Source organism: Periplaneta americana, chromosome 6 (assembly GCF_040183065.1).
Source record: "Periplaneta americana isolate PAMFEO1 chromosome 6, P.americana_PAMFEO1_priV1, whole genome shotgun sequence".
In the NCBI taxonomy this organism is placed as follows: domain Eukaryota; kingdom Metazoa; phylum Arthropoda; class Insecta; order Blattodea; family Blattidae; genus Periplaneta; species Periplaneta americana.
Window position 1 is genome coordinate 80,596,952 of NC_091122.1, and position 27,443 is coordinate 80,624,394.

The 27,443-nt window shown below is 35.5% G+C and overlaps 1 protein-coding gene and 1 long non-coding RNA gene across 5 annotated transcripts in view; one reads left to right on the forward strand and one right to left on the reverse strand.

Moving 5' to 3' along the window:
* The window catches only part of Fic (FIC domain protein adenylyltransferase), a 119,542-nt gene extending 93,778 nt beyond the window's left edge, over nt 1-25,764 (forward strand). For 2 of the 4 annotated variants that reach the window (XM_069828340.1, XM_069828339.1), the window contains exon 4: nt 15,657-22,452. In XM_069828340.1, coding sequence (XP_069684441.1) covers nt 15,657-16,203 — 547 coding nt within the window. In that variant the 3' untranslated portion in view covers nt 16,204-22,452. Of the gene's footprint in view, nt 1-15,656; nt 22,453-24,018 lie in introns of those variants that run through there. The other 2 variants (XM_069828343.1, XM_069828342.1) reach the window with 2 other exon arrangements.
* Nucleotides 1-27,443, reverse strand: part of LOC138701456 (uncharacterized) — a 158,015-nt gene that overhangs the window by 55,809 nt on the left and 74,763 nt on the right. The gene's annotated exons all lie outside the window — the stretch shown is intronic.

Here is a 27,443-nt window from a genome sequence, read left to right on the forward strand (position 1 = left end):
TTTCACATATGAGTCGCTCCGCAGAAGGGAATAATTTTCTCATAGTTCTTCAAAACTTTCTAAGCTAAAAGGACTTAATTACATGTCCCATAAAATGTTAAAGCTGTGGTATCTTTTAACAACTTCCAGACAGAAAAGGCTTCAGTAAATGGAAAGATTCAATTGTCTCGAATGTCAATAGAGGAGCAAAAAAGGCGTCAATCAATGGGCATAAAATAATTATTTTCTCGCTTAACTCTAGCATTATCACGGTTGGGAAAAAATTGCCCACCCTTTTTATTTTCTAAATTGTTTTGAATTAATGAAATCTGACAGCTTTCACCTTTACTCTATTTGTCTCTAACATGATAAAGTATGCACACATGTGTACTGTTTTAGATTTCAAATATATTTAGACTAATAATTTGAAGTATTTGTTAGTGGACAGATTTTACCCACCCTTGGCATTTCATATGACCTACACTTTTAAACATTTTCTAGTTTGAATTCTGTGATTTTTGTCCATTGTTGTAACTGTTTGTAATGCCGTTGAAGTCATTTACTGTTTCAATTCTCCACTTTACCATTTACTTGCAGTGTAGAAACTTGAGTTGGTAAATTTGTTATTTATTTATTGATGTTTATTCAAATCTAGTTGTATTCAGGGATACAGAACATAGACATGAGTTGTTTTGTGGATAATAGCAGCCTTAATGTTTTGGGTGAAAGTGATATTACAGTGCTATTGGAAACTGATTTACCGGCGGAGTTGAAGAAAGAAAGTGGAAGTGAGGAAGATAATACAGAAGTGGTCGTGAGGGTGAATCAAGGTCTATTTCAAGTACTAGCTGCTAACAAGAAAGCCGTTCACATTACGAAAATAAATGTCAGATGTGGAAATTGTGGACTTAATTTATGTAAAAAATATTCAGATATTAAAATTGTGTGCAGGAGCATTTTACTAAAAGAAATATGCAGAATCACTGGAATGAAAAACTGATGTGTGTTTTTTTAAAGTAATGTAAAAATTATATTATTTCAATGTACCGAAGTACATATGATATTTCCATGCAGATATTCTGCGTCATCATACGATGAAAGAGTAATGGAATGGAGAAAAATTCTCTCCGGCGCCGGGACTTGAACCCGGGTTTTCAGCTCTACGTGCTGATGTTTATCCACTAAGCCACACCGGATACAACCCCGACGTCAGACAGAATTGTCTCTGATTGAGTTCCAACTCTTGGGTTCCCTCTAGTGGCCGCCCTCTACACTACGTCATAGATGTCTATGAACATAGGACCGAAGTCCACACATGTGCTGAGGTGCACTCGTTATGAGTGACTAGTTGGCCGGGATCCGACGGAATAAGCGCCGTCTTAAACCACTTTGTGATTTACGCATATCATAATTATATTATTTCAATGTACCGAAGTACATATGATATTTCCATGCAGATATTCTGCTTCATCATACGATGAAAGAGTAATGGAACGGAGAAAAATTCTCTCCGGCGCCGGGACTTGAACCCGGATCCCGGCCAACTAGTCACTCATAACGAGTGCACCTCAGCACATGTGTGGACTTCGGTGCTATGTTCATAGACATCTATGACGTAGTGCAGAGGGCGGCCACTAGAGGGAACCCAAGAGTTGGAACTCAATCAGAGACAATTCTGTCCGACGTCGGGGTTGTATCCGGTGTGGCTTAGTGGATAAAGCATCAGCACGTAGAGCTGAAAACCTGGGTTCAAGTCCCGGCGCCGGAGAGAATTTTTCTCCGTTCCATTACTCTTTCATCGTATAATGTAAAAATGTTGACAATAAAACTTTGTTGAATGTATTTGAGGAGCTCGGAATCAAAACGCGTTAAGTCCACATTTTATCGAAAATGCGTTTTTTTTTCGAATTTGTCTTCTTTTAGGGACACTTCATCATGCTACACTTGACATTTGTTGCAATTCACATTTTCAGCCTCTTTAAAGCCAGCCTGAAATCGGTCTGATTCAGAACGTATTCCGTCCATCACCCTGAATAGATCAAACCGAGTTGAGTCCATGAACTTAAGATATCTTCTAACGAAAGCAGTACACCAGAATGAACGTAAATAATTCGACACTTGGCTTTAACATATGTTCATTATTGACTCTTTTATAAAGTTTTCTTGTTGCTACCTTTAAGTTCATGCTGTAAGATTTAAAAGGACGGGTTTATTGCTTGGAATCTCTATTTAAATCTCCACGCGCAGACAGTGAATTATTGGTGGTGTGCAGTAAGTGGCATTTAAAGGCAGGTGTAGGTCGTTTGCAATAAACATGGGTCATTTACTACAAATTGTGATATTATACTCATAATTTGGTAACAGTTTGAACAGTATGTTAAGTTTCGAAAGACTCCAGTACAAAACATTGTTTGCACTCCCACGTTGTTTCGCTTCTTTCTTGTGAGATTTACAAACTTTGCAGGTTCTCGCTGGCTTCTTTTTCTGTGGGTGGTAGGTATATGACGGGAGGGGGGGGATAAGCCCAACAGTTTGCTTGTAATATTGTCGTCGTAACTCCAGCATCCCCTCCCCTTTCACTAACACTTCAGTTAGGCAAGGGTAATCCTCTATAAAATGCCTGCTTCCAGGTCTAGTCGAAGATTTGTATAGATCCTTTCCTTCCTGGGTTTGCTTCTCTTCATGGTCTTACATGCAATTACGTAGACATTGAAAAGCTGAAAAGTACCATAAACATTATATTGAAAAAACATTTCTGTAGTTTTTTTTTACGTATTTTCCCATAATGGAGAAGGGTATAAGACTTCATTCTGACGCTGACCTGATGGCCAACCCACAACATAACGTTATTGTACTCTATTACGCCATTCAGTTTCACCACTGTTTATTCCCCTTCATTGTTATCCTTTTTTCCTTTATGTTGACCATGTGAATGCTGTGCTTCATAGACAAACTTTTCTGTCATGTCACTTTACTGCCAATAACTCTTACAAGACCTCGATTCTGATTCCCTTTCTTAAACTTTGTTCATTCCACTTGGAATGCAGGACAGAACTTCAATGCGCTTTTATTCAAACAGAATTCTGGAAAACCTTTCGCGTATATTTAGAGGAAAATAACTCCTCTTCTTCACGAAAGATCGTTTTACAACATACAACAACCCTCTAAATAGACAGCTTGAAAAAATTTCATTTTACAGCTTGAATGAAAACTGTCAATAAAAGTTGCAGGGTCACAAACACGTCATGTCTAGACGGCTATGCTTTGGGAGCGCATCACGTTCCTGACAAGACATTAGTAGGGAAGGGATTAGTTAATACAGCTTCTTGGAATTCATAATCAATTAACCTACCCCACTTCCAAAACCTTACGGAGCTGAGCTGAGCTAAGCTAGCAAGCTCCAAGAGAGTCTGCAATGCTTCCCGCGTGATGTCATCACGTAGTAGGAGAACGGGCGAGGCTGCGCACTGCTTCACCATTATATTCCCACCACGGAAATAGTGCAAAATCAATAAGATTAATAATATCATCATCATCATCATCATCATCCTTCACGAATTAGGCCTCTGTATACCTGTTTCGGCCCCATCTAGCAGTCTTCTAAAAGGTCTTCCTGGTCGACGATGTCCTCTAGGTTTATACTGCATCATAATTTTTGAGATTCTTGAATTTTCCATTCTTCTTACATGATCTAGCCAAATTAATTTGTATCTGTTGATTTTTTCTTCTACTGTCTCTACTTCTAATTGTTCTAAAATTTCTTCATTCCTTTTTCGGTCTAAAAGAGTATATCCTGCTGTCCTCCTGAAAAATTTCATTTCCGTTGCTTTGATTCTGTTCATGTCTTTTTTCTTTAATGTCCAAATCTCGCTTCCGTATAAAAGGGAAGGTAATGGTAGTGTATTATATATTTTTATTCTTGTAGATTTTTGTACTAATTTAGCTTTTAATGTACTGTTTATTATTTCTAGAATTTGTGTAAATTTGGTAATTTTCTTGTTCACATCTTTTTCATTTTGATAAGATATTTCACAACCCAGATAATTGAAATTTTTTACTTGTTCGAGACATTGGTTATTTTGTATTATCTTACTTCTGACTGGGTCTTGTTCTAAAAATGCCATTACTTTTGATTTTTGTGCTGAAATTTCCATCCCAAAATCTTTTAATATTTTATTTAATGTATATAATCTCTTTGTAAATTATCCTCTGAATTGGAAATTATGACTTGATCATCAGCATGGAGTAAGGTATTTAATGTTAGAGCACTGGTTATTTTGATTCATGATGTGTAGATTTGGTTCCATTTTAAAATAATTTCATTTATATAAATATTAAATAAAGTTGGTGATAGTGGACAACCTTGTCGAACTCCATTATTAACTAATTTTCTTTTGGATATACAGTTATTTATTTTGACACTTATTTTGCTGTCTGTGTAGATTTCAATTATATTTTGTAATAGCAAATTTGGAATATTTTTATCTTGTAATATGTCGAATAAAAGGTCTCTGCGGACTTTATCAAAAGGTTTCACAAAATCAATAAAAGCTATATGAGCTTCTAAATTAAATTCTCTTCTTTTTTCTAACAATAGTTTGATACTAAATAATGGATCTACATATGATCTTCCTTTTCTAAAGCCATTTTGACACTCCAGAAGGAAAATTTCAACATGTTTTTTTTAATTTTTCATTTAAAATCCTACTAAATATCTTATAACATCTGTTGAGGATACTAATCCCTCTATAGTTTTCAACATTTTGTTTATCTCCTGTTTTATATATGGGAATAATTACACTATTTTTCCATTCTTCCGATAAAGTGGCAGTCAGATATATTCTGTTTAGAAATCTTAGTAATCTTTCTCGAAATAGATCTCGTGCATATTTATACAATTATGAATTTAGGTTATCTTCTCCAGGAGATTTACTATTTTTCGTCTTCTTTAATGCCTCTTGTAGTTCTTCTTTTGTAAGTACCTATGCTGCAGTCTGCTCTCCTAGTAAACAAACTATTTCAAATCGAGTGCCTCATGTAACCGAAAATTGTGCCCATCTCTGCACTACATGATACAGTGTATTATATATAAAATTTGAATAATTTTATTTTTCCAGCTGTATATTTCAACTTGATTTTTTAATTTACTGAAACTATATAGTTTAATTTTTTAATTAATTTAAATGTAAGTAATTTGTGGCAAATTTAACTTAAAAACTGAATTGAAAGCTAAGGAACCCATTGTTTTCATTCACATGAAACCTTAAAATATTAGCTCTTTTTCAGAGATAGTTAAATAAGTTTTCTTTCCTCACTTCAGACTTTAAATATATCTAGAAGTCATAGATAACAGATAAGTAATATAATCAAATACTTGTACACGAAGTGCTAATGAATTATTAAACTCATAATTTCAACTTTTGCCGACTAATTATGAATTTAAACGTTCAGCTACATTATTTTATTTTATAACTTTCATTCATCAGATAGATCACAGTTTATTACTTACTTACAAATGGCTTTTAAGGAACCCGAAGGTTCATTGCTGCCCTCACATAAGCCCGCCATCGGTCCCTATCCTGTGCAAGATTAATCCAGTCTCTATCATCATATCCCACCTCCCTCAAATCCATTTTAATAATATCCTCCCATCTACGTCTCGGCCTCACAGTTTATTAGTAAAAAAAAAAAAAAAATAAAAGTTTTATGGTATTAAAGATGAGATTGTGGGTTGATTTACATCTTACTTATCAAATAGAAAACAAAAAGTGGAAATAAATATACCAGTGAGAAAGTTACTCAGAATTTAAAAATATTAAACATGGAATTCTCCAGGGATCAATTTTAGGTCCATTATTGTTTCTAGTTTATATTCATGATTTATATATTTTATGTCATGTAATTTTATTTTCAAATGATAAGTGTTGTTATTTCAAGTAAACAATAGTCTTTTTATTTATAAACATTTCTAATAGTGTTGAATCTGATGAATGAATAACTTGCATAGGTACTTCTATTCTATACGAAATATGGATTAATATTCTGGGCAGCTTATCTGAAACTAGGCACATATTCATAATTATTGTTTTACAGAAGAAAGCTTTAAGGATAATGGCTGATGTGCATAAAAAGACATTATGTAAAAAAATTTTTCATCATCATCCATACAAGTTTTAGGCCATGTGGCCTGTTAAGATCTCATAATAAAGAGAAATTTTATCGCCAATGCTTTTTGTGACATCCCAGATATCTCTTCCCATATGGTTGATAATGAAGCATAGCTTTTAGCATTCTATGAGATCTCATACGTTGCAATTGGCTCATCTAGTTGTTCTGAAATGGAGTACTGGTTCCATACTGAGTTCTTCCATTCTTTCCACGTTGTGTTTATGGTTCCATTTTTTATGTCCTGCTGTTCTCATAAATCTCATTTCATTAGCTGTTATTCTGCATTCATCCATCCATTTAGAAATCTTGACCATATCTTGTGAGTACATTCTTTCCCTAATGATGTTTTATATTAGAAACCAAGATACATTTAATACTAATCAAAACATTCATAATTTTAATACAATACAAAAAGCAACCGGATCTCTGTGCCCCACTGTTAGTCTAAGCTGTTATAAAAAAGAAGTTCATTGTTCATGTATTATGGTCTTCAATGCACTGCCTAATTATCTTAAAGCTTTGAAGGGCCATGACAAAAGGTTCAGAACAGAATGAACCAAATTTCTACATATTCATACCTTCTATAAAATATTGGTTGTAGTTGTAAATTGAATTAATCTATGTGCTATATATTGTACAATTTTATATAGCTCAGCTACTTAGCAAAGTGCAGTTGTCGTATACGGAAGCTGCTTCATAGTGAGTAACAAGTGAGGTGAAAGATCTGTGGAGAATGGATACCACAAGTTTAAAGGAGACCATCGAGAGTATCAACAAAAAATTGGAAGATCTACAAAAGGAAAACAATATATTAAAAAAGAAGGTGAAATACTTAGAAGAAGAGAAAAGGAGGAATAACTTAATTTTCTTTGGTATTGAAGAACAGGTGAAAGAACAGTCTGTGGACACATATGAAGTGATAGTAAATGTGTGCTGGGAATGGTTAGGCATCGACATTGGGAATGGTGAAGTGAAAGAAGTGTATAGAATGGGGCATGGGGAAAATAGGCCCATATTGGTCCGACTAGCAAACCGGATGATTAAGGAGAAAATCATAGATTGTAAGAAAGCATTGAAAGACTCGAACATTAGTATAGATGAAGATTTTGAATACGAGGTGAGGTGTAGAAGGAAGGTATTGGTGCCATTTATGAAAGCAGCTAGGAGTAATGGACATTATGCAAAATTAATTAAGGACAAATTGAAAATTAACGGTGAGTTATTTGACGTTGAATTTTGTTTGGAAAACTTGAATGCGTCGGAAAATGGAGAGAATATTGACGAAAGTAAAAGATTAGAGATAAAGGAGAGAGTTAGAAAGATTGTTAATAATAATGGAAGAAATAGAAAAGGTAAAGTTGCTGATGACATGAGGTCAGTGACTCAAGAGATTGTGAGGGAAGAATGTCGAAAGAATCCAGCGTCAACAAATTCCACTCAGGCGGTGAACTCTAAGGCAGCAGCTGCACCATCTGGTAGACGACCAGCAATGACGTCACCCCAAGGCCAAGCCAGCGGAACAAGCATAGTATCAGATGGCAACAGAAGTGGAGAAAGGCAGAAGGGGAGAGAGAGAAATGCTGAATCGATGAAAGAAGAGACTGGTGAACGAGGAAGTGAAATAAGTGCGGGGAATAGAAGAGGAAGTAGTGAGTGTGTAAAGCGTGCCAGGAGTGAGAAAAGAGAGGGCAATAGTGGAGAAAAACCTGTCTATAATCTGAGGAAATGGTGTATCAGTGGGTTGAAATAATAGTAGGTTAGCTAGGTAATGGTTAAATGGAGGTGAACTGTTGTTCTTCTGTTTCGGTGTTAAATTGTGTTATAAATAAAGTGAAAGCAATGTTGCTAGGATACGAGTGCTAATGTGTGGTGTGAGAAGTGTTTAGACAGTGAATATAATATTAGTTCAAGTTTGTAGTGAAATAGTCAACAAGGGTTAGGTCTTTTTATATTAAATAAGTTATGTGCATTGTTATTTAAAGTATTAAATTAGTTATGGAGGGAAGAATTATTTTTTAAGGGAACTGAGAATAAGAGAAGGGAAGTAGAATAATAGTGGATAAAGTAAAAGGATGGTCTAGTGAAAATGAAGGAACATCAAAGACATGGCAAGAACAGGCTTCAAGGGTCAATACACGTCTTGTTTAAAATTGTAAATAGTGTTAGTAAGGGAATGCTGGCCCGAATACAGAAATGTGAAGGGCCAGCAGGACCGAAGATTTTTGAGAAATATATATCAATATCAATATAGCTCAACTAATTAAGTGTATATGATGTAAATAGAATTAATATGTTCGCTATATATTTTATATTTTAAGTATAGCTGAACTGATAAATTGTTTATACTTGTAAATTGAATTAATCTGCTTGCTGTATGTTGTATATTTTTTGTATAGCTCAACTGATGAATTGTTTATGCTTGCAAATTGAATTAATCTGCTTGTTATGTACCTGTTGCATATTTTTGTATAGCTCAACTGATGAATTGTTTATGCTTGTAAATTAAATCAATCTGCTTGATACGTATTGTATATTTTTGTGTAGGTTAACTGATCAGTCTTTAAAGCTTGTAAATTGAATTAATTTGCTTCCTATGCATTGCATAATTTTGTACAGTTCAGCTACTTGCTATGTATTGTATATTCTTATACAGCCATCAGCATAGCTCAGTTGGCAGACTTGCTTGCCTGTTGATCCTGAGCTGCGCTCGGGCTTGGGTAAGATTCCTGCAAGGGTTGATTTCCTTCTTGGGTTTTTCCCAACTGTAAGGTAAATGTCAAGTAATCTATGGCGAATCCTCGGCCCATCAAGTTTTAGCTAATGAAAGCTATTCTTAAAATAAATTAATGCTGTTAAATTCTATTTCTTCAAATAATTAATGCTATAATTTCACACCTCTGTTCACTAGGTCATCCAATTATTATCGTTTGACTAGAGCTGTGGCAGGTTTGTGCCAGTCGGTAAGCTATCGCTTCTCACCAGCTGGGCAGTACATGAGTCCGTGGTTCAGCGGTTACTTGTTATGCTAGAGTGACTGCCTAATAAATTCTTGTTGTTAGTCGACTGTCCAAAAGACAGGTTTGAACCTCATAAGTGACACCAATAAGGCATAACTTATAAGGAAACTCAGCCAGGAAATAATGGGATATGCTGGAAAGTTCTTTTTCCCCTCCATTGTATACACTGCTGACTAATAACATATTACACTAATCAGACTTCAGTTGTAAACAAACAATAATTGTTCTTCCTCTGAAACATGTCGTCAAGTGAGATGTACTGCCTGAAAAGAAATGTACATATCAGTGAGAACCTTATTCAGAGGTAAATTCTAATGCACTTTAAAAGTTATGTATTCACTTATGTTAGACAAAGAGATGCTGGAACTGCCTGCCTCCATTTTCCACACATTTCTGGGTCTGCATAGGAAATTACCAATCACCTTTCTTAGTTCTCTTCTTATTTTGAACACTTACCATTTACCAAAATTTATTAACTAATTTATGAATCAGATCATGACTTGGAACACGATCACCTGGGAATTTCTCTTGAAATAATCTCCTGACAACGCAAGCAGATTCTGTTTAGACATACAAATTGTAAATAAACACTCAATGTGGAATAGAATAATTAGACCTATATTTGCCATTTATTCTGGAAATTTCTCTTGAAATAATCTGACAGCATGAGCAGATTCTGTATGGACATATACATTATAAATAAACACCCAATATGGAATGGAATAATTAGGTCTACATTTGCCACTTATTCTGTACATGTGTAGTTGCTTGCACTGTTCAAAGAACACTGTATCACGTGAAAGTCAGGTGAAACCAGTTCTCCAGCTGCCCACTTCCCCATCCGGTTGTACAGTACTTCTCAAAACTATTTTGTATTAGAGGTTTTCCATTGGCAGGACTGCATACCTGCAGACGTAAATATAAAAGATGGACAGCTGATTCAGATGACAGACCGCTGCACACTGAACTGTGTACTTGTGGTGTCAGCTGATAGATATTACTGTTGTCAATAAACTTTCATTCTGCATTAGCTCATAAGTATTTTGTATTGTTCTAAATATAATATAAATTCTTGTTATTGACTTATAATTAAGTTTGGCTCCTGCATTCTTTTACAGCAGTTCCGAAAACTAAAGAATTTTCTCTTGAGTTCAGAAAGGCTGTCTTAAATGCCCTTAATAAGGGCCGAACACAGTGTTACGTTTCGAAAGAGTTCAGAATATCTCAACAGCTTGTAAGCGTGTGGTACTGCCTTCAGAAAAAACGAGGGACGAGAAAATAATACCCAGTGTGGTCAGCCTCGGAAAACTACAGAGAAAGAAGACGAATCATCCATAGGCAAGCATTGGCTGATCCTAAAAAATCAGCTTCGACAATACGGGATGATCTAGAAGAAAATAGTGGGCTAAACATCCACGTATCTACTGTGTAATGTCGCTTAGCATGTGCAGATCTGCATGGCAGACAAACTTCTCTAAAACCACTGGTCAGTCAGAAGAATAGGAAGGACAGACTTGAATTTGCAAAGAAGTATGCACCATGGAACCATAATACTCATAATTGATCCATAGTCCTGTGGAGTGATGAGAGTAAGTTCATTATGTTATCATCAGATGGGATCAATTATGTTTGACGACCAGCCATCAAGAGGAACGGCAAAAGGTACCAAGTACCCACTTTGAAACATGGTGGAGGGAGCATCACCGTATGGGGTTATTTCGAACTGAAGTTGGACCTCTGGTTGAGATTGATGGGACAGTGGATGAATTGAAGTATGGTACTATTCTGGAAGACCATATGATACCTTATGCAAGATGAAATACAGTGTGATTCAGACCACCCGTAACCGTCATTTATTTCGGAAACTAATGCATTAAAATTTTCGAGAAAAAGATATTTATCACTAAACCACATGTGAACTTTCACTTGAGCTTAATTTCATCAATCAGCTCTAACAGGAAGTAGTGTCACTGGCGTATCACTTTAAAATTTCAAATGGGAGTATGGGTCAAATAGGGTACTATTTGATAGAGCTCTTCAAAACAAACAACTTCATAGGAAACGTTTTTATTAATTCCCATTCTTTCAATGAGAAAACATACGAAAAGACAATGGGTGATTCGGACCACACGTGTCATTTATTTCGGAATCTAGTGCATTAAAATTTTCGAGACAAAAATATATATTACTAAACCATATGTGAACTTTTACTTGAGCTTGATTTCATTAATCAGCTCTAACAGGAAGTAGGGTCAGTGACGTATCACTTTAAAATTTCAAATGGGAGTTCAGGTCAAATTAGGTACCATTTGATAGAGCTCTTCAAAACAAACAACTTTTGTAGGAAACGTTTTTACCAATTCCTACTCTTTCAATGAGAAAACGTACAAAAAGATAATGCCATCAATATTGAGAAATGTTAAAAGACGAAAATGTAAACAAGACAATTAATGTTGACATTTTACTGAAAGACTGGACAGTTTCATTAATTTTTTATAAATGTTCAAACTGTCTGCCATTCTGAGCAGCACAAACCCGTACTCTTCTTCTAACATTGTCAGTGACTCGTAACACTTCAGCGTGGTCAAGTGACTGGGAGGTCTCCCAGATTCGCTGTTTTATGTCACCTCTTATTGTGGGACAGTCTTGATAAACAATGTTTTCTAACCGTCCCCAAAAATAGAGTTAATTGTCAGGTAAAATCTGTCGGTTTCATCGCTGTATTCTTTGCACAGATGAAGCGTCATTCAAGAGAAATGGCGATGTCAATATCCATAATTGTCACTACTGGTCTCAAGTCAGTCCTCTCTAGCGGAGAGAAGTGGACAACCAGCATAGGTGGAGTGTCAATGTCTAGTGTGGCATCTTCAGACACCGAATGATTGGACCTTATTTCTTTGAAGGTGCTCTGAATAGTGTCATGTATGCTGACTTCCTGAAGAACATCCTCAACCAACTTTTGGAGGACATATCACTGGCAACAAGAATAGTAATGTGGCTTCAGCAAGATGGTTGCACAATTCATTTCTCTTTGGTGGCACGTGATACAGCCAATCAGCTCTTCGCTGGGTGATGGATTGGGAGATGTGGTTCTGTGGCATGGCCAGCACGATCTCCTGACTTGAATCCTTTGGATTTCTATTCTTGGGAACGGTTAAAAACATCGTTTATCAAGACTGTACCACAATAAGAGATGATATAAAACAGCGAATCTGAGAGACCACGCCGAAGTGTTACGAGTCACTGACAGTGTTAGAAGAAGAGTACGGGTGTGTGCTGCTCAGAATGGCAGACAGTTTGAACATTTATAAAAATTAATGGAATTGTCCAGTCTTTCAGTAAAATGTCAACATTAATTGTCTTGTTTACATTTTCGTCTTTTAACATTTATCAATATTGATGGCGTTATCTTTTTGTACGTTTTCTCATTGAAAGAGTAGGAATTGGTAAAGACGTTTCCTTTGAAAGTTGTTTGTTTTGAAGAGCTCTATCAAATGGTACCTTATTTGACCCGGACTCCCATTTGAAATTTTAAAGTGATACGTCACTGACCCTACTTCCTGTTAGCGCTGATTAATGAAATGAAGCTCAAGTGAAAGTTCACATTTGGTTTAGTAATAAATATTTTTGTCTCGAAAATTTTAATGCACTAGTTTCCGAAATAAATGGCTGTTACGGGTGGTCTGAATCACCCTGTATATGGGCATTTCGGAATGATAATGATCCAAAGCACAAAGCATGTCCAGAAGATAATGAAGAAAAAGGTGACTTGGATTGACCTAGCCAAAATCCGGATCTTTAATCCAATAGAGCATCTTTGGAAGGTGTTGGATGAACGTGTTCATAAACGAACCTATACCATTAAAAAAGGAATTCTTCAAAGTGTTGGGTGAAGAATTGAAGAAAATTCCGTAGGAAACCGTGGCCACTTTTGTTGACTCCATTTCATTGAGATGTGCCACAGTAATCAAAGCAAAGGGCTATGCTACAAAATATTTAGATCTGAAGTTCAGATGCAATAATGTGTTCTTTATTTTCATTTCCTTCTTATCCACAAAGTACTCCTGAGTCTGTACAAACGTTAAATTATATTTCATTTGTGATAAAACATTAAGACTCGTTTGAAATATGAGAGTAAATAATTTAGAATAAATAACAATTAGTTATATGATTTGTTTTATTAAAATTGTCAGGTGTCTTAATTCTTTCAGGTTGTCATGTTCCTGCAAAATACTTTTGAGCACTACTGTAAGTGTTGCCTTATCAGCTGAGGCAGTACTTACCACAGTTCTGGTCAGAAAATAGTTGGATGATCCAGTATAAGTACCTAGAAAAATTTTATATATTTTTTATTTCACTATAAATGTAAGTCATCAATACTCGCCACTTACATACCAATATTTACAAAGCATGTGGCTGAATATTTCATGGAATCACCCTACATATTATGAAGTCACCAGTGGTCACACAGTTAATATGGTATTTTCTTAAGATTTTATATTGATGTCAGATTTGGAGCCTATAAAGTTTTATTGACTGTGACTCCTCTGTTACGATTTGTTCCTCACTTATTTCTTAAAGTCTTTATACAATACAATCCCAGCTCACAGTTATAACACAGCCATATACAGTGTGCTTCCCAGGTCGTGGTTTCTGGGTGCAAGTGTGACATAAAACGTGGTAAGGGAAATAGAGAATTGGGCCATATTCATAGACATTCTTAGCACAGACTTCAGGTGGATGATCAGTGAACTAACGTTTTTCGTATTCATAAACCAGTGTTAGCAATATAATATGATATGAATCCTATACAAGTAACCAGTCGATAGCCGGGGCTAGTTTAGTACACTCGTAGCGCGGGCTAGCAAAAGTCTATGAATAGCACCTTTGTGCCAAGCAACATGTGGAGGAAAAGCCATCGCAACGTGTTTGTATTCATACACTAACATTGTTTTTCCTGAATTGCTTTGAGAAATTGTTAGAATTATCGCTTTCATTTTCATCAAAGTGACTATTTAAATTGATATTACTAATGTCTGTAATGTCCAGAATCACACTCTCCCTTTCCCAGTAATATTTCTTCAGCTTTATGATGTGACTCTACATTACATTTTTCAGTTACACACGAAATTATATTTTCCTCATTTCGCTATGAATGGTTGAATTCGTGCTGCATTTCGCCATGGTGTGTTTGAATCATAACCAGACGCGTACACTCCCAGTGAGTGTTGCCTCTCTCTTGTTGGGAAATCCAGAGAAGCTTAATTTTTCCTCTTTGTAGTTAAACAACAAATAAAATACATTAGTGATGTTAGACTTGCTAATTATAGTCTGGTGTATTTTTATGGGTGGGGTAATCTATTTGAAAATGGACATGTAAATAGCACTGGAGAATAATGTTTTCAAAATAAGAATAGGTACTGTTTTGCTTCCAGTTCCTTTTAGCCACACTTCTTAACTGTACCTAAATGTTGATGGAACTACAGTTTGTCTCATGGAAGCATATTATCTAAGCTGGAAAAATCATCCTAAGTCATCCCACATGTCTTACGAAACAGGAATTGGTGATAGGGTCATAACTTGGCTGTGAAGGGAGATAAACTGATGAATTTACGTAAAATATAATATACCATATTACAAGCAGTGCAGGTCTTACAGACAGACCAATATATTAAAAAGATACCAGTGATACGGGGTGTATCTATATATGTGTCCATAAATGTGGGGGCGTATTCCTGACACCAAACCATAACAAAAAGTTCATATGAACATGGGTCTGCAAACCCTTCGTGAGGGAGTTATGGGTTTATTGGTAATGGTACATGTGATACATTTAACAACACACATTTACAAAAATTGTTCAAAATGACCTCCTCCTGCTTCGATGCATGCCCTGAGCCTGCGTTCCATGCTTTGTCGTAGTCTGTGCAAATGTCCTGGGATGTTACGGATTTCATCAAATCAATTTTGGATACATGGATATTAGATACAGGTGTTTAAATACATCAAGGATTATATAGTGCATATCCGTCATTTCTCTCACTGAATACATCTTGTGATGTGATGAATGTTACTGTGAATAACACGAAATAGAACAAAAGGCAATCAGACAAAACAAAACAAATGTCATGACCTACTGTAATGAAGAAAGTTGGAAAAATGCAAGTTTGAGGTGAATTACATAATCAGGGGTCACTACACGAAATTCCTTTCATAACTCCTTAACGAAGGGTTTGTGGACCCATGTTCATATGAACTTTTTGATGTCAGGAATAAACCCCCACATTTATGGACCATATAGATACATCCTGTATATAGTCACACATGCACAGAAAACTTCTATAGCTGTTATTTTTCTTTCTCTGCATCTCTTCCTGTAAATACAGGATTGAAAACAAGACCACCGAATACATGTTTTCTCTACTCAAACTTTATCTATATTATGCTTTAGTACAAGAATTTTCCTCTTTTTTTTTTTTTTTTTTCTTGCAGATTAGGAACCATTTCAGTGAAAGACATCTTGGAGATTCATAAGCGAGTGATGGGCTTTGTAGATCCTCTAGAGAGTGGAACATTTCGTCGCACACAAGTGTATGTAGGAGGCCATATTCCACCTGGTCCTTTGGAAATCACCATCCTCATGGAGGAATTCGAGAACTGGCTGAGTTCTGAACATGCTATGAGGCTGCATCCCATTCGATATGCAGCACTGGCACACTACAAGCTGGTGCATATTCACCCATTTACTGATGGCAATGGGCGGACTGCCCGATTGCTTATGAACACAATCCTCATGCAAGCAGGATTTCCGCCTGTTATAATTCTCAAGCAAGATAGGCTCAAGTACTATGAGTATCTGGAGATTGCAAATGATGGTGATATTCGACCGTTTGTGCGTTTTATAGCAGAGTGCACAGAAAGGACACTGGACCTCTTTCTGTGGGCTACCAAAGAGTATATGACAGAGTTCCCAGCAATAGAAGAACAGAAAGAATTGGACAGGAGGACTATAGTTCTAGATGAAGATGTCTTAAAGTAATGAGAGAGCAAGATTATGAATTGTTTAAAAGTTCGGATTAATATGAGGGTTCTGTGTTCTATAACAGAACAATACAGATCTAGTCATATGTCTGGTGAAGTACAATGACAAAGTTGTCTCATTCCTAAGATTATCATAATCTTGAAGATAGAATAAATGTAATTGTAAAGCATATTAAGAATATATAATTGCTTCTACCATACCATTATATTTATTCACACAAGAATAATTGAGTAGAAGTAATACATTGAAAATATAAATTATTTCTCTTTATCAAACTGCTAATTTTTCTCATTTCATAATAACTTTCAACTTCTCTTCTTACAAAATTACTCGTCTTTGTGATATTTATAGAGAATCCAGGAACTTTTAATAATTGCACTTTGTTGTTATTTGTGGAATTCAGAGCAGCTGGCTTGCCTCATGATACCAGTATTCAAACTGTTGATAGTCTGTTGCTTTATTCTCTCTATTGGACACCATCCTTTCCACATTTGTGTTTCACTTATGTTTTGTGTAAAGTAACAGTAATAGACAACTGGAAAATAATTTGAAATAACAACTGATGCAGTATAATATGTAAGCATGTAAATGCAGTGAAATTTAATTTCAGTTAAATGAAATAGATTGTAATATGTCTTTTAAATACAGTAAGATGTTGCTATTTTTTCAACTAAATCCACTAAGCATTTGTTTTCAAATTACATCTTCATACAAAATATGATATATTTGTAAGCCATACAGGATTTGGGGACTTTTTCAGCCATCCTGAAAGAAACATTTTCATGTCCTTAAAATCGAAATGTTCCCAGTTCTTCATGGCATGGCAACCCTAATCATTTGTGGAGTCTTTGATATATTTTCTGTACAGTTGTCAAAAGAAAAAGTGGCCGCTCTCTAGAAGCAAAGTTCCCTTCGGATATCTTTGCTATAATTCGGAGACAGGCGATGTTACACGTTGTTGGACCATGTTGCCTGATATCTACAGTTATAATTAAAGTATCCTGTGAATTGTTCGCGTAGGCTTCTGCGGCTGGTGTACATGGTGTGTGGATAAGCTTCAGGGCTTCTATCGCGTTGTCTTGGTGTTGGTGGCTGAAGATGACCACAACACAGCAGTCGAAACGTCAGCCACCAACACCAAGACAATGCGGTAGAAGCCCTGAAGCTTATCCACACACCATCCTGTGTATTACTTGATAGCATAATGGTAGCGTTCTGGCCTCTTATTCGTGAGGTCCTGCATTCCAATACAACCTTGTGCTTTTTAGGTTCTTTTTTGTTTTGTTTTTATGAGAGACAGACAAAATATACATAATTGCACCTTTCTATTTTACAATCATTTTAGTAATTAACATCAGGTTCATGAATGCATTATGCCATGACTTTATCATTATCACATTGTGGCTGCAAATGGATAGAAAAAAAGATTTTATTCTCAACAGAAATATCTTTCGTGGCTTAAACAAAACAAACTTAGTGGCATCTGCCTTAGAACATTCAAACAATTAAGTGTTCAAAAAACAAAAAGCCACGGTTCAATATTTAGTCCATCTTCCCCTAATTTCGACCACATCTTGCAGTCGAGCGGGCAAGGAATCGACTAGTCTTTGCAAATAGCGACTGTCCTTAGAAACGACATTCCAGGCATTCTGAACAATCCTTCCTATTTTCTGCCTTCCTCTTAGTCTCCGCATATGATCCACATATCCTAATGCCGTCTATTATTCTTCTCAACCAGAGACCCAACCAATTCCTTTTTCTCTTTCTAATCAGTTTCAACATCATTCTTTCTTCACCCACTTTTTCAACACAACTTCATTTCCTATTGTCTGTCCACTTCACACGCTCTGTTCTTCTCCACATACACATTTCAAATGTTTCTCTTCATTTCGTCGTAATGTCCATTTTTATTCCCCATACAATGCCACACTCCACACAAAGCACTTCATTAGTCTCTTACTTAGTTCTTTTTCCAGAGGTCCGCAGAAGATGCTCCTTTTTCTATTAAAAGCTTCCTTTGCTCATGTTTGCAGTTTTTCTTGGGAAGGATAAATGCGGTAACTTCCCGTTGCTTTCCACACACCACTGTCTCTTTCGCAATTTATTATATCCCAGGGGCCCAAGCGTGGAGGTGAGGAGAGTGGATTTGACTAATTGGGCCCTCTGGACTTCACCGAAATTCACCGCAAGGATTAAATATCAGTTCTATCAGGATGTTGACTCGATCAGCGACCGAAAAATCCCAATTAGCCTTTGCCCTCTGCATCCTGGACTAGCTTATATAAATTATCACAAAATCTTGGAGGGGGATTGGGCCAATCTTTTCGCAAATGTTTCCACACTTGTGCCCTCGTAGCTCAGTGGAAGAACGTCGGAATTTAGATGTCAATGTCTCAGGTTCAATTCTTCATCACTACTTTTCATTTTATTGTGGTTCAAGTTAGTATAATGGAATAATATAAAATGAAAAACTCAGTATTATGCAACTGTATTGTTGCAAACCTAATATTCAGTTTATGTTATTTATATCTCTAAAGAACGATAACTGAATCTAAATTATAACGTGAATATTATTTATGTCGCTAGAGAACAATAACAATATAAATAACTTGAATATTATTTATACAGTATCACTAAAGAACGATAACAGAATATAAATGATAAATATCGGTTTGTTTAATTAATATAACATATTATATAATATATATTTAATTATTTAAATAAAATCTATTTTACAAAGAAAAATGGTTATTTGTATTATAATAATTACTTATATAAATTACAGATTATTTATAGAACAATAACAGAATACAAATGATAACTTAAATATCATTTATATCGCTAAAGAATAACAGAATATTAAAAAAACGTGAATATTATTCATATCGTTAAAGAACGATAACAGAATGCAAATGATGACTTGAATATTATTTATATATCTAAAGAACTATAGCAGACTACAAAAAAATTATAACTTGAATATTATTTATATCGCTAAAAGAACGATAACAAAATATAAATTATAATTTGGATATTATTTATATCGCTAAAGAACGGTTAAAAAATAAAATGAAAACTTGAAGGAGGCCCGAACCCACAACGTTCGAATCATTAAGCAAGCACTTTACCGCTGGTCTACGAAACGCAGATATGGAACGAAGCCGTAGTTCCGGAAGTACTTCTTCAAGCACATGCATCGTGTAACATCGCCATGACCCGAAGTGGACTTAGAAAATATTCGCTGTTCACGAGTGCAGCCACTTTTTTTTTGACAGCTGTACCTATCTGCAAAGATAAGTGTGGAACAAAGTGGCATGTTTGCTCATTTTATTGAACTGCACAATATTTTGCAAGGAGCACAGTTCTGTTGTATAGAAATTGATATTGCTAGGTACACCATTCTGTTCTCTTGAAATCTCCCATATTTTAACCTGCAAAGCAAAAATATTGGGAAGTTGGAAAAATGAAATTGCACAAAATGTAAGAGCAACTCAGAAGATTTAAGTAACATTTATTAATAAACCTATGTAAGTGACACTCTACAAGTGGCACATCCATTCTAAAATCAATTTCTTCCTATATTCTTTCCAATATATTCATTGTTAATCATATCATAGATGTGTATATACCATCCTTTACATAGCCCCACAAAAGGAAATTCAGAGGAGTGATATTAGGTGAACATGTGGGCCACGAAATGGGTTATTGAGAGACTTTCGAACCTGTAGACACTATTGAGGTGAAGCTCCATGCTTTTGAAGTAATATGTTTGGCTTCAGATTATGATTAGGTGGGCCTACTAGGAGATACACGAACTATTCCAGTATGTCCCCTGAGCACGAGTTCTACTCTTTCAGGGGCGAGCTAAAGTGTTTCTGTATGTATTATATTTTATGTTACAATTATTAGCAAAATAATAAATAAATAAATGTCAATGTGCTTGGTGCCAATTGATTTATATATTTATACGTGTACTGATCGTGAATTACTAATTTAATATAACACAAATACATATTTTCAAGCACAAATATTTATATAGATGTATATATACTGTATATATGTAAGAAAATAAATAGATCTACAAAATTACTATTGAAACTTGTATATGATGTGCAGCCTAAAATTGAGCAATCTGGATGTCTTTGTCATTAGCTGCATTTAGGTATTCCATTGTGCAGGGATTACGGATTTTATTTTTTTGAAGATATTGATGGAAACCACGAACTGCTTCTCTTTCATTTAAGCGGAATTTTCGTGCTTTCTAATTTCAGCTTCACCAAATGTCATTATGTTTCCCAGGATTTTCTGGCCAATACTTGTAATCTAGAACTTGGCACATTCAGGCATCATCTCCTTCAAGTAGACACTTTCCAACAGCTTTTAGACTTTTATAAAAAGCAAATGAATTTATCGCAGGACTGTGTCTTTCATTTTTGTGGAGCTCAATCTCTTTGAACTTGATGTTGTTTCGACTTTGAAGAGACATATTGTAATACGGACCAGGATTTTCAATTTTTTTCCTAAAAAAATTGAACTGTTTTCTTTATCTTACTGTCTACTTAAAAAAAATCTGTTCCTCCATTCACTGTTTGAGTCGCTTGAGAAACTTCTTGCCCCAGCAACTAAAACTTACTCTAATACAAACCCTAGTAATGCCGCACTTCGATTATTGTGACGTTTTGTTAAGTTATTGTTGTTTTCTAATGCCAGGCATTTGACAATAAAGTCATTTGACCTCGTGCACTCCAATATTTTTCAAAGATATTATCACGGCCAGCCAATGAAGCACAGATTTTGAGGTGTTCTGAATCCATTTCTTGGTTTGAGTTGCACAATGGGCAGTTAGGGGATGATATATTCCAATTCTATGCAGGTGTTTAGCCAAACAGTCATGGCCTGTTACCAATCTAAATGCAGCTACAGACGATTTGCGTGGTAAATCGGGAATTAACTGTGGATTTTGATGCAGAGAGTTCCATTTTTTCCATTGGGATTGTGTTATCAAATTTTGTTTGTTGAAGTCTAAGTATGTAGATTTAATAAATCTATTCACAGAGGAATACGTAGATTTAGTAACAGGTCTGTAAGTAGCAGTGCTGCTCTTCTTTGCTAAAGCATCCGCATTCTCGTTTCCCAGGATTCCACAATGGGATGGTATCCATTGGAATAAAATTCTTTTATTGAGTGATATTAATTGAGAGAGCATTTTAGGTATTTCTGCTGTTTGAGATGAAGGTGTGTGTTTAGAGTCGATTGATAGAATAGCTGCTTTGGAGTCTGACAATATAACTGCATTCCTAAATTTATTGATGTGGCATAGAAGATTCCTGAGACATTCACTTATTGCAATGATTTCACCATCAAAATTTGTTGTTCCATATCCAAGTGATCTATAAAGTGAGAAGAGACAGCACATAACACCTGCACCAGCACCTTGTTCTCTGGAGATCAAGGATCCGTTTTGTTAAGTGACCTAAGTTCTGAACTGTCAGTCAAGTTACAGCGAGCTCAGAATATGTGTGTCAGATATGTGTGCAACATCCGACGATATGATCACATATCACCGTCCTTCGCAAGTCTTTCGTGGCTCCGACTTAAAGAACACAGAACTTTACACTCTTTGTCTTTACTCTTTCGAATTCTGCACACCTCAACACCAAATTACCTTTCGTCTCATTTCTCTTATCTATACTCTAACCACGACATAAATACCAGATCACTTATCTGTGGCATGCTAAGTATACCTCTTCATAGAACATCTTGTTATTCATCATCAATGGAATTCCTTGTCACAAAATATTAGGGGCTGCAAGACAATAAACACCTTTAAAAACAGCTTAAAAGATAACCTTATTAGCATTTCACTCCAATCATACTGATTTAAACTATCACTGACTACATTGTTACTTCTTTCTTTAGACATCATCCTGATAGTGCTGTATTTTCAAAATTGTCTCATAATAATCTCTTTCTATTATCTAATATTATTTTTAATATATTAACATTCTATGTATTTTAGCTTAATTCTGCTACACAGTTTATTTCAGTGTTTAATTAATAGTTCATAGTATTTTGTTATTTAATTCGTAAATAACTCTTGTATACATCTAACTCTCATCTAAATCAAATTGTTGAATTCTTTGTAAGTTCATGCATATGTATATATACTTTTTGCTGGTTGAGTGGAAGAGAAGGCCTTATGGCCTTAACTCTGCCAGCTAAAATAAATTATTATTATTATTATTATTATTATTATTATTATTATTATTATTATTATTATTACTTTGTACAAGTCAATATTTCTCTCTTGTAAATCTAAACTTAGTTCCCTAAGTTCTTGGAGAGCACCACACATAAGACCCAAATCAAGAACAAACTTGCATGACATTATTTTTCTCAAAAAGCCCACATAAAGACAGTGACTTGTTTTGCTTCTTCTGCTGTCTTCTTTTGTCTCCTGAAAGTGATGGACAAGGACTTCAAAGACTTGCCACACTGCAGAAACGGTGAAAAACTATATGCAACCCAGCATGTGCTTAAAATTCTGGCAATTTTAAGAATTTGAAGTTTAGAATGTACATTCCTTTAGTTCTGTAGCATTCTTAGGTGAAGCATGATCAATCAATCACTCAATCAAAGGACATAATGGAGCATGTCGAATCCATGTCGATTTCACAAAATGCTTCCACTCTGTTCTGTCTTTTGCTAGTTTCTCCCAGTTGGTAATTCCCATTTCCATGCATTCCTTCTGAATTTCATCTTTCCATCTACTTCGAGGTCTTCCCAGTGGCCTTGTGTTAAAGGTATTCATATATATTATTTGTTTTGCACTGATGGAGTCATCCATATGTGTAACATGTCCTGCCCAATTTAATCTTCTGGTCTGTATTACATCTAAAATTAACAATTGATTATAAAGTTTGTGAATATCATCATTATGTCGAATTTTCCACTTATTTTCAAGTGGGTCAAAAATTGGACCAAAAATTTTCCTCAACACTTTGTTTTCAAAAACCATTAATTTGTAATAACTACTGAAGCTTTCCTGGCGACGTGATAATTCGAAATTTTCTCGGGCTTCCAGCCAGGTCATAAGTTGGTGATCCACCGGCTATTAAATTTCTCACCGCTCGGACGACTGGCCGTCATCAGTGGAGAACTCGTCCGCTGAGCCCACCGTGAGACCCAAGGTCATTCAGCCGGAAAGCACAAAGCAAGACGACACGTCGGCAATGTTCTTGCCGCGGTCCGCACTAATAACAGCCAATCGGCTCACAGCTCCTCGGCTGACTCCCTCTGGCACTATAAATTAAGGAGCTAGGTACCCTCAGATATCACTCAACCCTGAAGATGAGGAAGATGAACATCCTCGAAACGTCGGTGGATCACCAACTTATGACCTGGCTGGAAGCCCGAGAAAATTTCGAATTACCATTAATTTGTGTTTTTCCTTTTTAGTTAAGCTCCATGTTTCCGATTCATATAACAGTACAGGTTGGATTAGTGTTTTGTACAATCTCATATTAAGGTCAGTGTAGAGAGTGTCACAGTAATCAAAATTTCGGATTCTTTTTAGTGTGTGAATTTTCATAAAAAATATTTTACATGTGTGTGTGATTTAAGTTTTTGTCCATACAGATTCCTAGATTTTTTTTTACTGTAAGGGATAATAGTTTCATTCATTTTAACAGGAAATAAGTCACCTGTGTTTAATTTACTTTACAGTCGTTGATGTCCCATTATAATGGCCTGTGATTTTTCCGAGTTAAATTTTAGTCCAAATTTTTTCGTCCATGAAATATTTGATTTTAGGTCATTGTTAAACTTCAGTTATGGCAGAGATGGATAGACCGAGGTTACCCCGACTCTTGACAGCATAAGGGATGGAAGAAGAAGAAGAAGTTAACTTCACTTATTGTGTAATTTAGTGCCGGTGTAGGTGCAGAGATATATATTTGAAAGTCGTCAGCAAATAGGATATGTATACAGTGTTTAATAGATTGTGATTTGTCATTTGTGTAGATCGTAAAAAGTAGAGGTCCAAGAACTGAACCCTGTGGTGCACCTGCACCCACGATACGCCAGGAAGAAAAACGGTCGTATTGGCATACTGGAAAGTAGAAAGTAAACCACGAAACTGAATTTTCTGAAAGATTAAGGACTCGGAGTTTGCATAGTAACAGATCTATGTCAACTGAGTCAAAGCTTTGCTGAAAGCAAGAAGTGTAAAAATGGTCAATTTTTGTTTGTCGGAGGCTTCCCATATGTCTTCTGTAACTTCAAGTAATGCTGTATTTGTGGTATGTCCAGTTCTGAAGCCTTTCTGATACTTGTCAAGTAAATTGTGTTCGTTCAAGAAGTCCTTCAATTGTTTGTGAACAATGCGTTCCAATGCTTTGACAGGGTGGGCAGGATGCTTACAGGCTGATAATCATTTGGGTTTGACGGATTATTATTTTTAGGAAGGGGACGTACATTAGCTTTCTTCCATAGAGTCGGATATGTTGAGAACATGAGTGAGACATTAAAGGTGTGGCAATATTACATCTATGATTTTACGGAGTAGAACAATGCTGATGAAGTCAACTCCTTCAGCTTTTGTACTTATCCGCTTTATAGCTTTCTTTACGTCTAAGTCTGTTACATATGTGAAGAAAAATTTCTTGCTCATTTGACAGGTCGCTTGCAGTAATTCATGCATTGTCTGTTTTTTCTCCTTGGGGTCAATTGATTATGAGTATCGTGGTAAAATGGTCATTAAGAGCATCCAATGAAAAAGAAAAGTCTTTCTGCCTATGCCCATTGTTTTAAAGTCTCGCCATAGTGCTGATGGGTTTGAAGATGGTCTAATAATGTCATGCATGTGTCGAAGTTTCGAATTTGATTGTTATATCATTGTAAAAAGTTACATTAACGTGCACTGTTGAAAAAGTAAGCAACAAAAACTGGCTTAATGTCAAATTTTTGGTTCATAAGTTTAGGGCAGATACCAGTGCAACATTTCTACATTGAAATAAATTTTCCAAATATTAATTTAAATAAATGGCAGCATATTGAACTTAAAAATGTCATTTACTCAAAACTTTAAAACTATGACTTTGATTGTTCTTTCCGTGTACCCTTCATTTGTTACTACTTTGCTTACTGTATCATCCATACATATCTTGCATAATCTGATTGATTTCAAAGGTATTCCAAATTCTGCCATTATATTCCGTAGACTTCTTCGATGTATTGAGTCATACGCTTTAGCAAAATCAATAAACAGATACTGTACTTGAATAATTTCGGGGGAAAAATTGTTCCGGAGCCGGGTATCGAACCTGGGACCTTTGGTTTAACGTACCAACGCTCTACCACTGAGCTACCCGGGAACTCTAACCGACACCAATCCAATTTTTCCCGCTATATCCACAGACCTCAAAGTGGGCTGACAACCGTCAAGCAACCAACTTTAAGTGCACACTAACTCCGTGTGACTTAAATTGTGGTTTTCTGTTAACGAACAGTGACGTGTATTATGCAAATCAAGATTTCACTCTCTTTGAGGTCTGTGGATATAGAGGGAAAAATTGGATTGGTGTTGGTTAGAGTTCCCGGGTAGCTCAGTGGTAGAGCGTTGGTACGTTAAACCAAAGGTCCCGAGTTCGATACCCGGCTCCGGAACAATTTTTCCCCTGAAATTATTCAAATCAACTTTACAGGGAGTTATACCTGAAATCTTGATTTGCAGATACTGTACTTCTTGATTATATTCCCATACTTTTTCATTAATCAACCTGATGATATGTACTGTATATTATCTGAAGTAGATCAGCCTTGACAAAAACCATTTTGATAATTCCCAATATTTTTTTCAGTATATGGTCGTAATTTGTTCAGTATTAATGAAGAAAAAACTTTATATGTAGTATTTAGTAATGATATACCTCTATAGTTATGGAAATTATCTGCATATCCTTTTTATGTGTATGGTATAATGTATGTCATGCAGGTGCTTTTTCATTAATCAACCTGATGATATGTACTGTATATTATCTGAAGTAGATCAGCCTTGACAAAAACCATTTTGATAATTCCCAATATTTTTTTCAGTATATGGTCGTAATTTGTTCAGTATTAATGAAGAAAAAACTTTATATGTAGTATTTAGTAATGATATACCTCTATAGTTATGGAAATTATCTGCATATCCTTTTTATGTGTATGGTATAATGTATGTCATGCAGGTGAAGCATAATAATGCACAAAGTTTGTTCATGAAAATCTTAAAAGTGATTCACTCCTCCCTTATTTTTCACTATGTCACTAGCAGACAATTCAGGGCAATAGATAGCACATGAACTATCCTTTGGACAAGACAGGAGATTGTACATATATGTGCTGTGACGAAGAGGCACACTTTCTGCTGAGCATTCCTTAAATTGGATCACATAGTGATTCGAATCTGCTATCATCCGCATGTTTTTTAGTAATTGTTTGTTTATTCTCTCTTTTTTTGTCTCTCTCTCTCTTTTTCTCCTTATAATGCCTACCTTGTACATTTGAAATTCATAACAAGTGTGGAAAGGCGTGTTAGGTTTGTTATGGACCAAATTAATATTATTTAATTCAATTGCGAAATCTATAGCAAAAGTAAAGTTTTTCAGTTGCTAATGTAACACTTATAGTTCTTCTGGAAATACTCATTTATTGAAAAATAATTACTGTTAATTAGTCTATTCTGTTTAGTTTAACATAAACTATATTAAAGGAATTTCTGAATGGAACCAGCGAAACGTGTGGTATGAATGAGTAAAGTTTTAGACTGAGTGCACACAGAATCAAATGTGATGCAACATTTTGTCTGATGGTACTTCACTTCCATTGATTTCTTATGATTTGATGCACACAAAGTCAGATGTGACAAAACAGTCGCGAGCAGACACGAGGAGACAACATTGGATAACTGCTTGATCTTTGTCACGAGCAGAAGTCAGATGGCTGAAGCATACTGTGCATATGTGAGTAGACATGTCCATGATTGCAAGCTTCCACTATCTACTGATACTATTGTTGTGTAATGCACATTATTGAGAATGGAGCTGAATGCTGATAAATTAGTTACTTTAGTACAGGGGAAAACAAGTTCTGTACAGTGCCACATTGAAACAATATCACAGCACTAATGTAGGAGGAAAGTGCATATGAGATAAAAGCACCGAGTGAGTAATAACTAATAATAATTTGTAGTAGGT